The sequence below is a fragment of the Trichomycterus rosablanca genome, chromosome 1 (genome assembly GCF_030014385.1).
Source record: "Trichomycterus rosablanca isolate fTriRos1 chromosome 1, fTriRos1.hap1, whole genome shotgun sequence".
NCBI lineage: Eukaryota > Metazoa > Chordata > Actinopteri > Siluriformes > Trichomycteridae > Trichomycterus > Trichomycterus rosablanca.
This window is the reverse complement of record NC_085988.1, coordinates 85,455,112-85,472,057: the sequence shown is the minus strand read 5'-3', so window position 1 is coordinate 85,472,057 and position 16,946 is coordinate 85,455,112. Positions and strand designations below refer to the sequence as shown.

Below are 16,946 nucleotides of genomic sequence, written 5' to 3'. Positions count from 1 at the left end.
TGTCACTGCAGTGCTGAGAATCATCCACCACCTAAATAATACCTGCTCTGTGGGGGTCCTGTGGGGGTCCTGACCATTGAAGAACAGCATGAAAGGGGGTAACAAAGCATGTAGAGAAACAGATGGACTACAGTCAGTAATTGTAGAACTACAAAGTGCTTCTATATGGTAAGTGGAGCTGATAAAATGGACAGTGAGTGTAGAAACAAGGAGGTGGTTTTAATGTTATGGCTGAGAACGCTGAAATAAAAATATCTAGCACTATTCCATCCTAGCCTACAGGGTCTCTCAGAGAGTTGTATTCAAGTGCGGTGGTGCAGTGACCCGGTCCTTATCTTTACATGTCTAATGTGAAATGTTCAGCCGGAGCAAGTCACGTACGATGGGTGTGAATCCTCCCAACACGCTCACGCTGGAGGCAGAAGAGAACAAATCATGAGCATTAAACACACAGACGACACGGAGGACCCCGACCTGAGGAGGAACTGATCGTCCATAACCAGAGACGGGAACCTGGTTATTGCAATCCAGCCCACGATGCACATTAAAACACACACACACACACACACACACACACACACACACACACACACACACACACTTCACATGACGTACTGAACACACTCACGCTGAACACACACCGATGCCTGGTGCACACTACAAGATTTTTACAACCCAAACTGCTTCGAAAACCCTCATACAGTGGGATCAAAAAGTATTTAGTCAGCCACTGATTGTGCAGGTTCTCCTACTTAGAAAGATGAGAGAGGTCTGTAATTTTCATCATAGCTACACTTCAACTATGAGAGACAAAATGAGAAAAAACAATCCAGGAAATCACATTGTAGGATTTTTAAAGAATTTATTTGTAAATTATGGTGGAAAATAAGTATTTGGTCAATAACAAACAAGCAAGATTTCTGGCTCTCACAGACCTGTAACTTCTTCTTTAAGAAGCTCTTCTGTCCTCCACTCGTTACCTGTATTAATGGCACCTGTTTGACCTCGTTATCTGTATAAAAGACACCTGTCCACAGCCTCAAACAGTCAGACTCCAAACTCAACCATGGCCAAGACCAAAGAGCTGTCGAAGGACACCAGGAAGAAAATTGTAGACCTGCACCAGGCTGGGAAGAGTGAATCTACAATAGGCAAGCAGGTCGGTGTGAATAAATCAACTGTGAGAGCAATTGTAAGAAAATGGAAGACATACAAGACCATTGATAATCTCCTTTGGGGTCAAGATCTCATCCTGTGGGGTGAAAATGATCATGAGAACGGTGAGCAAAAATCCCAGAACTACACGGAGGGACCTGATGAATGACCTGCAGAGAGCCGGGACCAAAGTACAAAGGCTACCATCAGTAACACACTACGCCGAGAGGGACTCAAATCCTGCAGTGCCGGGCATGTCCCCCTGCTTAAGCCAGTACATGTCCAGGCCCGTCTGAAGTTTGCCAGAGAGCATATGGATGATCCAGAAGAGGATTGGGAGAATATCATGTGGTCAGCTGAAACCAAAATGGAACTTTTTGGTAAAAACTCAACTCGTCGTGTTTGGAGGAAGAAGAAGAACCCAAGAACACCATACCTACTGTGAAGCATGGGGGTGGAAACATCATGCTTTGGGGCTGTTTTTCTGCAAAGGGGACAGGACGACTGATCCGTGTTAAGGGAAGAATGAACGGGATCATGTATCGTGAGATTTTAAGCCAAAACCTCCTTCCATCAGTGAGAGCATTGAAGATGGAACGTGGCTGGGTCTTCCAGCATGACAACGATCCCAAACACACCGCTCGGGAAACGAAGGAGTGGCTCCGTAAAAAGCATTTCAAGGTCCTGGAGTGGCCTAGCCAGTCTCCAGACCTCAACCCCATAGAAAATGTGTGGAGTCCGTGTTGCCCAGCGACAGCCCCAAAACATCACTGCTCTAGAGGAGATCTGCATGGAGGAATGGGCCAAAATAGCAGCTACAGTGTGTGCAAACCTGGTGAAGACTTACAGGAAACGTTTCACCTCTGTCATTGCCAACAAAGGTTATGTTACAAAGTATTGTGTTGAACTTTTGTTATTGACCAAATACTTATTTTCCACCATAATTTACAAATAAATTCTTTAAAAATCCTACAATGTGATTTCCTGGATTTTTTTTTCTCATTTTGTCTCTCATAGTTGAAGTGTAGCTATGATGAAAATTACAGACCTCTCTCATCTTTCTAAGTAGGAGAACCTGCACAATCAGTGGCTGACTAAATACTTTTTGACCCCACTGTATATACAGTGCTGTAAAGAAGTTGTTCTAGATTTGGAGATAACGGCTCTCGCTGTGGTTCGGTGGAGCACTAGAGCCTTAGACATGGCTTTGTATAATAATAATAATACTTATTTTACAGTGTCGTGGCACAGTGTTCCTGTAGAAACTTTTATGTGAATTTAACAGCCTGTTTGATTTTAATCGGATAAACAAATTAATTCTTAATTATTTATTCATTGTCTGTTTACCAGACGGCCGGCACGGTGGCCTCACAGCAAGAAGGTCCTGGGTTTGATCCCCAGGTGGGGCGGTCCGGGTCCTCTCTGTGCGGAGTTTGCATGTTCTCCCCGTGTCTGTGTGGGTTTCCTCCGGGAGCTCCGGTTTCCTCCCACAGTCCAAAAACATGCAGCCAGGATAATTGTAGACACTGAATTGCCCTATAGGTGAACGGGTGTGTGTGTGTGTGAGTATGTGTGTGTGTGTGAGTGTGTGTCTATGTGTGTGTGTGTGTATATATATACAGTGTATCACAAAAGTGAGTACACCCCTCACATTTCTGCAGATATTTAAGTATATCTTTTCATGGGACAACACTGACAAAATGACACTTTGACACAATGAAAAGTAGTCTGTGTGCAGCTTATATAACAGTGTAAATTTATTCTTCCCTCAAAATAACTCAATATACAGCCATTAATGTCTAAACCACCGGCAACAAAAGTGAGTACACCCCTTAGTGAAAGTTCCTGAAGTGTCAATATTTTGTGTGGCCACCATTATTTCCCAGAACTGCCTTAACTCTCCTGGGCATGGAGTTTACCAGAGCTTCACAGGTTGCCACTGGAATGCTTTTCCACTCCTCCATGACGACATCACGGAGCTGGCGGATTCGAGACTTTGCGCTCCTCCACCTTCCGCTTGAGGATGCCCCAAAGATGTTCTATTGGGTTTAGGTCTGGAGACATGCTTGGCCAGTCCATCACCTTTACCCTCAGCCTCTTCAATAAAGCAGTGGTCGTCTTAGAGGTGTGTTTGGGGTCATTATCATGCTGGAACACTGCCCTGCGAGGGAGGGAGGGGATCATGCTCTGCTTCAGTATTTCACAGTACATATTGGAGTTCATGTGTCCCTCAATGAAATGTAACTCCCCAACACCTGCTGCACTCATGCAGCCCCAGACCATGGCATTCCCACCACCATGCTTGACTGTAGGCATGACACACTTATCTTTGTACTCCTCACCTGATTGCCGCCACACATGCTTGAGACCATCTGAACCAAACAAATTAATCTTGGTCTCATCAGACCATAGGACATGGTTCCAGTAATCCATGTCCTTTGTTGACATGTCTTCAGCAAACTGTTTGCGGGCTTTCTTGTGTAGAGACTTCAGAAGAGGCTTCCTTCTGGGGTGACAGCCATGCAGACCAATTTGATGTAGTGTGCGGCGTATGGTCTGAGCACTGACAGGCTGACCACCCACCTTTTCAATCTCTGCAGCAATGCTGACAGCACTCCTGCGCCTATCTTTCAAAGACAGCAGTTGGATGTGACGCTGAGCACGTGCACTCAGCTTCTTTGGACGACCAACGCGAGGTCTGTTCTGAGTGGACCCTGCTCTTTTAAAACGCTGGATGATCTTGGCCACTGTGCTGCAGCTCAGTTTCAGGGTGTTGGCAATCTTCTTGTAGCCTTGGCCATCTTCATGTAGCGCAACAATTCGTCTTTTAAGATCCTCAGAGAGTTCTTTGCCATGAGGTGCCATGTTGGAACTTTCAGTGACCAGTATGAGAGAGTGTGAGAGCTGTACTACTAAATTGAACACACCTGCTCCCTATGCACACCCGAGACCTAGTAACACTAGCGAGTCACATGACATTTTGGAGGGAAAATGACAAGCAGTGCTCAATTTGGACATTTAGGGGTGTAGTCTCTTAGGGGTGTACTCACTTTTGTTGCCGGTGGTTTAGACATTAATGGCTGTATATTGAGTTATTTTGAGGGAAGAATAAATTTACACTGTTATATAAGCTGCACACAGACTATTTTTCATTGTGTCAAAGTGTCATTTTGTCAGTGTTGTCCCATGAAAAGATATACTTAAATATCTGCAGAAATGTGAGGGGTGTACTCACTTTTGTGATACACTGTATGTGTGTGTGTGTGTGTGTGTGAGTATGTGTGTTTCCTCCGGGAGCTCCGGTTAATTGGAGACACTGAATTGCCCTATAGGTGAATGTGTGTATGTGTGTGTGTATGTGTGTGTGTGTGTATGTGTATGTGTATGTACAGTATGTGTCTGTGTGTGAGTATGTGTGTGTGTGTATGTGTGTGTGTATGTGTCTGTGTGTGAGTGTGTGTGTGTGTGTGTGTGTGTGTGAGTATGTGTGTGTGAGTATGTGTGTGTATGTGTGTGTGTGTATGTGTTTGTATGTGTGTGTGTTTGTATGTGTGCGTGTGTGTGTGTGTGTGTGTGTGTGTGTGTGTGTGTGTGTGTGAGTATGTGTGTGTATGTGGGTTTCCTCCGGGAGCTTCGGTTTCCTCCCACAGTCCAAAAACATGCAGTCAGGATAATTGGAGACACTGAATCACCCTGTGTGTGTGTGTGTGTACGTGTGTGTATATATATATATATGTGTGTGTGTGTGTGTGTGTGTATGTATGTGTGTGTCTGTATATGTGTGTGTGTATGTGTCTGTGTGTGTGAGAGAGAGTTAGTCCAGCTAATTTCGGTCTGGTCTAATTTCGAGGTCTGATAATCAAACCAAAGGGTGAAACCTGTTAGTACTGGGTGTGTCCCATCATGAAAAGGATTTTGTACACTTGTCCTCTATTTCCTACATTATCAATCGACTTTGTCTTTGTTTTGTTAACACAAATTAGGAGCTTATTAAGGTGTTACTATCAATAAGTATTAATTAATGCTTTAATGAGTCAGTTAATTACGTTTATTCATTATGGGATTGCTTATTTGCTTAATAAAGCATGAATTACACATTTATAAATAATTTATTTACTCTTTACTTTACTGATTCGTACATAATTATTGACCCACCATGCCATCATGCCACCCTTATTTCTAATTTAATGTATTTAAATTGATCAAGTAATCAATTAGTTGGATTTACATTCTTAAATAATGATGTGCACGATAATTAATGTTAAATTAAATAAAAAAAATTTAGCTTTATAGTGTTTTGCATAATTGTTTCAGTTTAACAATCTTAAATGATTCAATATGCAAATAAACCAAGGGGGCAAATACTTTTTTATACCACTGTATAATGACGAGTTGCGACATCAATCCCCCTCAAGAGGCGAACCCAAAACTAAATGCCACACGCTTATGCTCATAAACCAGAGCCCAACTGACTCTCAGGACATGAAATCGAACAGAATGTCATGCCGTCGCCCACCGGGCACCATTTACTGTGCCAATATTTTGCTATTTTTGCAAGATTAGAGCCAAAAATGAAATAAAAATCGGTCTGGATGATCCTGCAGTTTGAACCAGGCATTGCAAGAGACATTCGAGGCCTTAGCATTACAGGCTGGTCAGTTTTAAAACACACACACACACACACACACACATAAATACAGTAACTGGCACAAACTGGCATTTGTCAGGCAGATGCGTCTTGTGCAGGACTGCAGAGGGAAGATTCACATTCGCATGAGAGAGAAAGAAGGCAGTAGGGCACAGGGAGCGAGTGTGTAGTCAGCGGATGGATTATAGAACAGGTCCGAGCCCCCACGGAGAGACACGGACAGTCACAGGAGCATGAAACGGACGAGTGGAACGATGCAGCAAACCGTCAGCAGCGCAAAACCAAACCAAAACTTACCCGCTGATACCGAATCAGACGAGGAGGAAATAAAGAGACGCGTCCAAATAAAGAGAGAGCGATGGAGACAGAATGATACGTCTGTTATTCAGCATCCTGTATGTACAGCACAGCTTCACCCCAGCACAGCTTCACCCCAACAGCAAACAAATCGCTTTATTTTTATAAAGATTCACTTATTAATGATTTATATTAATAACCAGGAGCGTCATGTCCTATCACATGTCCTATTACACTGCCTCACCTGTTCCTGTTCCTATTTTACACCTGTAATACATTATTTACAGTGGTGTTCAAAAAAATAGCAGTCCAACACCAATAACCTGATAAATCACTGTTTTTAGTAGAAGTGATATTTCTACATAGCAGAAAATGAACTTAAAAGTGTAGTAGAGTAATGAAAACAAAATAAACCCAACAATTAGGACGTGCATGCCGCTCATTCTGAGTAATCGAAGCATTGATTGAAAGGGGCTTGTTCAAAATAATAGCAGTGAGGAGTTCAATTGGTGAAGTCATTCATTCTGCAGAAGAACGGGTGTCAATTTTGGCCCTTATTTAAGGTAGGAGGGGAGCAAATGTTGCACAGCTTGGTCATAGCACATTTCCTTCTGAAATACTGGGTAAAATGAGTTGTTCCAGACATTGTTCTGATGAACAGCATACTTTTATTAAAAAGTTGATTGTAAAGGGAAAAACATACAGAGAAGTGCAGCAGATTATAGCCTGCTCATCTAAAATGATCTCAAATGCCTTGAAGTGAAAACCAAAACCTGAAAGATGCAGAAGGAAGCGTGGAACTACTGTTCAAATGGATCGAAGAATAGCTAAAATGGCAAAGGTTCAGCCAGTGATCACCTCCAGAAAGATCAAGGAACATCTGAAGTTACCAGTGAGTACAGAAGATGATTAAATGAAGCCGATTTACCAGCAAGAACTCCTTGTAAAGTTCCGTTGTTAAGAAACAGACGTCCTGAATGGGTTCAAATTTGCCAAGGAACACATTGACTGGTCCAAAGAGAAATGGCTCAACATTTTGTGGACTGGTGGAAGCAAAATTGTTCTTTTTGGGTCTAGTGGCTGTAGACAGTATGTCAGACGTCCCTCGAGCACTGAATTGAAGCCACAGTTCACTGTGAAGACAGTAAAGCACGGTGGTACAAAACTATGATATGGGGATGTTTCTCATACCGTGGTGTTACACCTATTTATCACATACGAGGGATCATGGATCAGTTTCAATATATCAGAATACTTGAGGAGATCATGTTGCCCTATGTTGAAGAAGAAATGTCCTTAAAATGGGTGTTTCAACATGACAATGACCCAAAACATCTTGATTACAGACAAACAAGATTGAGGTAATAGAGTGGCCAGCACAATCCCCTGACTTCAATCCCAGAGAGAACTTGTGTTCTGATGTCTGAAACACGTTTTTTTTAGGCAAAACCCAAAAAAATTGCAGAAGAACTGTGGAATGTCGTCTAATCATCCTGGACTGGAATACCTGTTCAGAGGAGCCAGAAGTTGGTCGACTCCATGCAACACAGATCTCGGAAACAATTGTTATGCCACTAAATATTAGTTCAGTCATTTAAAGTAAAGTGAAACCTCAAACATTTTTTCATGTTATAGATACATTTTTTAAGTTTTTAAAGAAAAATGCTGCACTGCTATTATTTTGAACAGCCTAATATTCATTTTTCTTAACTTTCTGTAAATGATGAACACAAACTGACTAAATGTTGTTAATGTTTTGAATTAGAATTGAAAGTGAAGTATTTTCAGTGCATTTGCATTTACAGAAATAAAAGTTATTATAATAATTTTGTGCTTTATTCGCTTTTTTAAAATCACTGCTATTTTTTTTTTAACACTACTGTATATTAATAACCCGGAGTGTCGTGTCCTATCACACTGCCTCACCTGTTCCTCTAAATATCTTCCACCTCTAACACTGGATCATACATTATTTTACATTAACATTTATCCAAAAACATAAAACTAAACTGCTGTTTATTTTATCTTAGCACAAAATCATGAACTAGCACTGTGGTAAAACAGTTCAGTTACAAAGTTAAGCCTTATATATTACTATAAACAGGCTAACTTACAAACCAGCCCTCTCTTGGCCGCTCGTGACTTGTGGGCATCAGGGAGCCGCTATGTATATGCGGGAGACTCCCGGAACTTCTGGGACACTTGGGATGTCTGACTATAAACAAGCTAACCTACAAACTAGTGCCCTATAACAGCTTAAACTACTACTATAAACAAGCTAACCTACAAACTAGCTCTCTATAGAAGCATAAACCACTAATGTACAATCTAGCATTCTATAGAACGTAAACTACTACTATAAACAAGCTAACCTACAAATTAGCATTCTTATACACAAAAACGTATCGTAATTAAGATCTCACAAACCCACAGATAAGCATTCTACAAAAAACATAACAGAAAACAAAATAATACTAACATACACTATTCTACGAACTAGCATTTAACAGGCTAACTGCTAGACTAGCCTTGTGGTAAAGGCTAAATCTAGCCTAAAATCATAGTAAACAACATAAAATCTAATCTAGTGAACAAGCTAAATCACATCTACCATTGTAGCAAAATAGCTACACACATAAAATATCAGCTAAACAACTTGTATCCCTTCTAAACTAACATATCAACTAGCTTTAATGCTAAACTAACTTATATCAACTAGCTTTAATGCTATCTTAGAATCAACACAAATTGGCTACATGACGCTCCTCGTTCGCTTCTATTTGGTTCATACAGCGTGCAAAACAATCGTGCGTTTAATGATAATAAAAATAGGAACACAAACGTGAGCTGTGCGCTTTAGCTAAACATCAAAACATGGAGCAAAACAAGCAGAAAATCAAGGGATTATTAGCGTGGACCAAACTGGACGTGATGCACATCGCTAACATCGCTAACATGCAGTAGCAACAAACTGTGGAGGGAACAACGAACTGCAGACGTTAGCAAATCATCACGTTTAGTTCTGTACTGATTAGTTTCCATTGGTACCTTAGTTCCCACTATCTGGCTGCTCTATAGTGTTCTAAAAGTCCACTGTTCCCCCTGATGTTCCCTGATTTCCACTGTTCCCCCTGATGTTCCCTGATTTCCACTGTTCCCCCTGATGTTCCCTGATTTCCACTGTTCCCCCTGATGTTCCCTGATTTCCACTGTTCCCCCTGATGTTCCCTGATTTCCACTGTTCCCCTTGATGTTCCCTGATTTCCACTGTTCCTCAAATAATCCCCTACTTTCCACTGTTCCCCTGGTTCAAACAGTTTCCCAACACTTCCGTCCCCTTGGTTCCCCATATTATTTTCATTGTTAAACTGGTTCCAGCTGCCCTCATTAGTTTCCTTTGGTACCCTAGTTCCCGCTATCTGGCTGCTCTATAGTGTTCTAAAAGTCCACTGTTCCCGCTGATGTTCCCTGATTTCCACTGTTCCTTGAATAGTCCCCTAGTTTCCACTGTTCCCCTGGTTCAAACAGTTTCCCAACACTTCCGTCCCCTTGGTTCCCCCATATTATTTTTATTGTTAAACTAGTTCCTGCTGCCCCATTAGTTTCCTTTGTTACCCTTGTTCCCACTATCTGCCTACTCTATTCTGTTCTAAAAGTCCACTGTTCCCCCTGATGTTCGCTGATTTCCACTGTTCCCCCTGATGTTCCCTAATTTCCACTGTTCCTTGAATAGTCCCCTAGTTTCCACTGTTCCCCTGGTTTAAACACTTTTCCAACACTTCTGTTCCCCCATATTATTTTCATTGTTAAACTAGTTCCAGCTGCCCTCATTAGTTTCCTTTGGTACCCTAGTTCCCGCTATCTGGCTGCTCTATAGTGTTCTAAAAGTCCACTGTTCCCCCTGATGTTCCCTGATTTCCACTGTTCCTTGAATAGTCCCCTAGTTTCCACTGTTCCCCTGGTTCAAACAGTTTCCCAACACTTCCGTCCCCTTGGTTCCCCCATATTATTTTCATTGTTAAACTAGTTCCCGCTGCCCCATTAGTTTCCTTTGGTACCCTAGTTCCCACTATCTGCCTACTCTATTCTGTTCTAAAAGTCCACTGTTCCACCTGTTTCTTAGATATATGTTCCCAAGTTTCCACTGTTCCCCTGGTTCAGTTTCCCCACACTTCCGTTCCATTGGTTCCCCTTGTTATTTTTTAATTCCCACTCTTATGCTGGTTTTTATTGGTAAACTAGTTCCCACTCCTTGTCAACCAAAAAGTTCTTAGTGTATTCTAGTTCCCAGTGTTCCCATTTCATTTTACTTTCCCTCTAGTTTTACCGCATTATCCTAGTTCCATGTTTTACAGTCTCTAGTTCCCACTGTCCCTTAGTTGTCCCCTAGTCCCAAAGGTTCACCATAGTCTTCCACTAGTTCCTGCTGACACTACGGTTCTTAATGTTTCGCCTAGTTCCCGTCTCCTAGTTTCTAGTGAGCCCTCTACCCCAGTTCCCCTAAACAGTTCTGGTCTTGATGATGATGATGATGATGATGTGAAGGTAGAACTTACTTCTTCTTCATCCGGCGGTCCTTCTCAGCCTGAGCACCCAGTTTCCCCACAGCCATGTCCTGAGCAAGCAGGTCTGGATCAGTAACACCACCTAACAGCATGAGAACATTAAAGATTAAACAGATCAACACAAACTGAACATGGTCCAAGGGTTGATACGTGTAATTGAGGTGCTTGTTCCCATTGAGGTTCCCACAGTCACTCAGGTTCCCACAGCCCTTAAATTTCCCTCAGTCCCTCAAGTCCCAGAGTCCCTCAGGTTCCCACAGTCCCTTAGGTTCCCATAGTCCCGCAGGTTCCCACAGTCCCTCAAGTCCCAGAGTCCCTTAGGTTCCCATAGTCCCTCACGTTCCCACAGTCCCTCAAGTTCTTATAGTTCCTCAAATTCCCATAGTCCCTTAAGTTCCCACAGTCCCCCAGGTTTCCACAGTCCCTCAAGTTCCCACAGTCACTCAAGTTCCACAGTCCCTCAAGTTCTTATAGTCCCTCAAGTTCTTATAGTCCCTCAATTCTTATAGTCCCTCAATTCTTATAGTCCCTCAAGTTCTTATAGTCCCTCAGGTTCCCACAGTCCCTCAAATTCCCATAGTCCCTTAAGTTTCCACAGTCCCCCAGGTTTCCACAGTCCCTCACGTTCCCACAGTCCCCCAGGTTTCCACAGTCCCTCACGTTCCAACAGTCCCTCAAGTTTAGCCAAGCAGTTAAGGTACTGGATTAGTAAGCAGAAGGTTGCTGGTTCAAACCCCACCACTGCCAGGTTGCCATTGTTGGGCCCTTGAGCAAGGCTCTTAACCCTCAATTGCTTAGACTGTATAATGTAAGTCGCTTTGGATAAAAGCATCCGCTAAATGCTGAAAATGTAAATGATTACATTTACATCCCTTAAGTTCCCACAGTCCCTCAAGTCTCACAGTCCCTCAAGTCCTGCAGTCCTTCAAGTTCTCATAGTCCCTCAAGTTCCCACAGTCCCCCAGGTTTCCAAAGTCCCTTAAGTTCCCACAGTCCCTCAAGTCCTGCAGTCCCTCAGGTTTCCACAGTCCCTAAAATTCCCACAGTCTGTCAAATTCCCACAGTCACTCAAGTCCCACAGTCCCTCAAGTTCCAACAGTCACTCAGGTTCCCACTGTCCCTCAAGTTCCCACAGTCCCTCAGGTTCCCACTGTCCCTCAAGTTCCCACAGTCCTTAAAGTTCCCTCAGTCACTCAAGTTCCCAGTATTTTCAAGTGACCTCTTTATGTTCCAGAATACACTTAGTTCTTAATCTCATCACAACACATGGCTGTACTGTAGGTGTGGCTGATGCACTTTATAATATTTGACAATGTGTGTTGTACCTGACCCTGGTCCTGGTCCAGGACCCATCATCTCTTTCCCCATGTGCACCAGTCGTCCTTTCTCTTTCTTCCCAAACAGACGGCCGATGGAGGATTTGATTCCTTTCTTTTTCGGCTGTTTGTGGAGCGAGTCCGAGCTGCTGCCGATGCTGCTGAGAGCTGCGTCAGCTTCTAACGCTGCAGCCAGCCTGAACACACAAACACAACCGCTGCAGATGAGAACAAAAGAACACGCAGCACCAGTATAAGCTACCACCATAAAGCCGTGCCAACAACGCTGCTCCTGCTGGATGTGACGGAAAACCAAAAAGTCACAGAACGACACAAAAAATTGACCCCACTCGAACTCTATTATATAGTTGCCTCATGTTGCTTTGAAAGTGAGTGACCTACCGAGCGTCATTGTGTGATGATGCCGGAAGAGTGCGTGCCATGCGGACTTGGCGAGGTGTTGGTGGGGGCGATGTCTCGCACTTGATGGTGGCCTTGTCCTCTCGACCATCCTCATCCACTGCTGCAATCTGACACACGTAAGAATCCAATCCATCAAGCTTTGATCTGTGCTCAGTTATTAAGAGGGGTGTCTTTATACTTTTGGTCATGTATTGTTCATTCTCGAGAGCTGAAGAGAGATCTGTCCATGAGTTCCCAACAACCACTGTTCCCACCCCAACCCTTTGTACCCCAACCCTTTGTCCTCACCAAGTTTCTGGGACACTCCATCCCCAACCTAACAACCTACCCCAACACCATCACCACTATGTTCTAGTCTTCACTCCGTCCCGTATCCTATCATTCTGAGGACCACATACCCATGTTGCTTCATACCCTATTACCATCTCTGCATCCCTCAACCCTTCTTTAAATTGTGCCCACCACTGTGTTCCACCACACCATTCCCACCTTCTACAAGAGCCTGGGGTTCTGTCATTCCCGTGTGACTTTTTTGGTGCACCAAGTTAAAAATTCCCCATCCTGTTCTTGGGTACCTCAACACCATCGCCACTATGTTCTAGTGTGGTATCCTACCACCCCACTTCATTCTGAAGACCACAACCACATACCCCTGTCGTTTCATACCCTATTACCATCCCTGCATCCCTCAACCCTGCTTAACCCAGCCCCCGCTACTAAGTACCACCACACCATTCCCACCTTCTACAAGAGCTTCTACCTGATCCCACCTCATCCCTGTGTGACCCAACACCGTCCCGTTCAACTTCCAGTACTCCAACACCTGTTACCACCCTCTCAACACCATCCTAATGTAGTCCAAGTTCCTCTTCCATCCCTACAAGCCCAAACAGTGTCTCCATAAAGATGGCCACCCCTTTCCTTTATGGAGACACTGTTTGGGCACGTAGGGATGGAAGAGGAACTTGGACTACATTAGGATGGTGTCCAAGTTCCTCTGTAATGTAAATGTACCCTGTCCATGCACGTCCCAACAATGCTGTTCTTTATGGATGTGAAAGACTTTCCAAATCAAGCCAAACCCCTCACTTAAAGCTCAGATAACCAAACTGAAGCTCGATTTAGGTAAAAGAGGAAGAGGACGTCCAGCGACAGGATGGATGGATCCAACTGGTGGAACAATAAACGAGCCATTAAGAAGCCTGAAGACCCAAACAGGAGACCAGATACTCTGGAGAAACACTGTCCACACGGTCACCGGGAGTCGGAACTGAATAAAATCTATTCTAATTCTAATAGTATCAGAGTTAATCTGAGGTAACCTCTGATGTCTAACACATTCAAATGCATGGTGGGTAAATAATGCGTCACCTTTCTCCGATGTTTCCTCAGGTCACTGGGCTGCAACACAGAAAGCAGAAATAAAGGAAACAGCCATTTTCGGGCAGGCAACACTTGTAGTTTTACTCGTTCATATATACACAGTAGAGTCAGAAAGTATTCAGACCCCTTGACGGTTTGCACACCAGCTTCAATCTGTTCAAAGACCTGAAAATGGCAGCTCACAGATAGTCGCCATCCAATCCGAGTTTAAGAGGATCTGCTATGAAGAATTGGATAAACCACCCAAATCCAAGTGTGCAAAGCTTGTTTGGGCATATCCAGGAAGGCTTGTGACTGATTTGGTGCCAAATCAGCTTCTATGTAGTATTATATACAGGGTCTGAATACTTTTGTGAAAGTCCGCTGGATCGTTGGACAAGGAAGGTAATCTCAAGCTGGTCTAGATGTTTGACCACCAAGAATATTAGCTAAATGACCAGGGATCCGGGTTTGAGAAGCTGATCTGCCGTGAAGAATAGGATAACCCGCCCAAATCCAGGTGAAATCAGCTTCTATGTAGTCTTACTTTTTTTAAAAGTCTGCTGGATTGCTGGACAAGGAGGGTAATCTCTAACTGGTTTTGACCAACGAGAGTATTAGCCAAGTTCTGAGAAGCTCATCTGCCATGAAGAATAGGATAAACCGCCCAAATTCAGGTGACTAAAGCTTGTTTAGACATAGCCAAGAGAACTTGTGGCTGTTTTTGGTGCCAAATCGGCTTCTATGAAGTATTATATACAGGGTCTGAATACACTTAGGGTTAAAAAAGTCCGCTGGACATAGAAGGTAACCTCGAGCTGGTCTAGATGTTTGACCAATGAGAATTTTAGCTAAATGACCACCACCGCAGGCCGCTTAGGTGGTGCAGCGGTAAAAACACACGCTGGAACCAGAGCTGGGATCTCGAATACATCGTATCGAATCTCAGCTCTGCCTGCCGGCTAAGGCTGAGCAACCACATGAACGACGATCGGCCTGTTGTTCAGATATGGGCGGGACTAAGCCGGATGGGGTCTCTCTCTCTCATGACTGGTGCAATTACGACCTCTGCTGGCTGATTGATGGCGCCTGCACAGAGATGAGAAAAGAGTGCTCTCAGGGTGTGTCTCTCCGTACACAACGCTGAGCTGCACCGCACTCGTCGAAGTGCAGGTGATAAGATGCATACGGCTGCTGCCCACGTGTCGGTGATCTCAAGCTGGTCTAGATGTTTGACAAGGGTCTGAATACTTTTGTGAATCACAGAGTGAGTCTGGGTGTGTGTGTGTGTGTGTGTACCAGTGTCATGACCCCCATGCGCTCCATGTCCCGAGCAGGACTGCGTGGTGTGTGTTTGGGCGTGGAGTGGCCGCTGGGTGGCGACGACGACGCCAACGACGATGCCGTCGCCGAGGCGGTGATGAGCGATCGCGCCAGGTTCAATCCCTCCAGACTCACACTCGCCACCCGGTGCTCGATCTCCTCCGCCCGCTGCTCCGTGCACTCCTTCTCCTCCTGGATCAGTCTGGACCAACACAGACACGCACGTTCAACTGACCTGCGCACATCACGTCTACACGGTGTGGACAGAAGTATCTGAACATCCGTTTTAATTATGGAATTCATGGTGTCCAAATACTTTCGGCCATATGGTGAACCTGTCAACCTGTGGATCTTAGCTTGGATCTGGTAACCTCAAGCTGGTCTAGATGTTTGACCAACATGAATATTAGACCTCGGATCTGGGTTTGAGAAGCTTATCTCCCATGAAGAATGGGATAAACCGCCTCAATCCAAGTGTGTAAACCTTGTTTAGACATATCCAAGAAGACCTGTGGCTGTATTTGGTGCCAAACCGGCTTCTTTGTCGAGCTGGTCTAGATGTTTGACCAGCGAGAATATGTTATTCTAACCCACGACCTCTGGGATCCGGGTTTGAATCTCAGAAGTGCTAACGGCCAGCTGAGCATCTACACAACTGGCTGGACATCAGGGGGGGTTCAGATGAAGCCCTGCGATGGATTGCTGTTTCAGCAACACATGGGCTACAGTCAGTAATTGTATACCCACACAGTTCATGTGTATGGTAGGTGTTGCATATAAATAATCAGTGAATGTAGGTAGCAGATAGGTGTTCCTAATAAAGTGCTCGGTGAGTGTTCATCGATGATACTTTGACCACCGGCGCCGGTCAGTCCAGCTCACCGTATCTCCTTGTTGATGGCGTCGAGCTGCTCCTGCAGCATCATGGCGAGGGTCTGCGCGTCCGAGTGGCCGCTGGGTGACAGCAGGTCCATGGAGCTGAACAGAGTCTCGCGGTCGTCGTCGTCGATGTCCGACATCTCGGTGTCGCTCTCGAACTGGTGCGAACCCAAAACCCCCAGCTGCTGAGAGCGCCACTCGTGCTCACCCAGAGACTTCGCCTGCAGGGGAGCGGGGATAGGTCGTCAGTTCCTTCCAGCTCTGTAATTGTGCGCGTGTTATTAGCGACGTGCAGCGTTTACCTTCTGCTCGTCCCGCCGCAGTCCCACGCGGCCCCTGCGCGTCCGGTGCATCACTTTAGCCGATCGATAATCAGACTGAGAGTCGACCAGAGAGCCGAGAGAGTAGTGCAGATCTGAGGAGGTATCCAGGTGAGACCTGACACACACACACACACACACACACACACACACTCATAAGACATAGGAACACATACACTATATGGCCAAAAGTATTCGGACACCTGAATTGTGCTTGTATGTCTATGATGTGTGTGTGTATGTTAATGCGTGTGTGCTTGTGTGTGTCTATGTGTGTGTGTTTGTGTGCTTGTATTTGTATGACACGTGTGCTTGTGTGTCTGTGATGTGTGTGTGTGTATGTGTGCTTGTGTGTCTATGTGTGTGTGTGCTGGTGTGTCTGTGATGTGTGTGTGTGTGTGTGTTTGTGTGCTTGGATGTATATGATGTGTGTGTGTGTGTGCTTGGATGTATATGATGTGTGTGTGTGTGTGTGTGTGTGTGTGCTTGGATGTATATGATGTGTGTGTGTGTGTGCTTGGATGTATATGATGTGTGTGTGTGTGTGCTTGGATGTATATGATGTGTGTGTGTGTGTGCTTGGATGTATATGATGTGTGTGTGTGTGTGCTTGGATGTATATGATGTGTGTGTGTGTGTGCTTGGATGTATATGATGT

General features: G+C 44.5%; 1 protein-coding gene across 5 annotated transcripts in view; it reads right to left on the bottom strand.

The window, feature by feature from the left end:
- ppfia2 (PTPRF interacting protein alpha 2) overlaps positions 1 to 16,946 on the bottom strand; it is a 129,504-nt gene that overhangs the window by 27,756 nt on the left and 84,802 nt on the right. For all 5 annotated transcript variants that reach the window (XM_062997060.1, XM_062997053.1, XM_062997066.1 and 2 more), the window contains 7 exons: positions 16,271 to 16,406; positions 15,972 to 16,189; positions 15,066 to 15,291; positions 13,776 to 13,805; positions 12,384 to 12,511; positions 11,991 to 12,178; positions 10,657 to 10,747 (listed from right to left, as the gene is read on the bottom strand). In XM_062997060.1, the coding sequence (XP_062853130.1) occupies positions 10,657 to 10,747; positions 11,991 to 12,178; positions 12,384 to 12,511; positions 13,776 to 13,805; positions 15,066 to 15,291; positions 15,972 to 16,189; positions 16,271 to 16,406 (1,017 nt within the window). The remainder of the gene's footprint in view (positions 1 to 10,656; positions 10,748 to 11,990; positions 12,179 to 12,383; positions 12,512 to 13,775; positions 13,806 to 15,065; positions 15,292 to 15,971; positions 16,190 to 16,270; positions 16,407 to 16,946) is intronic.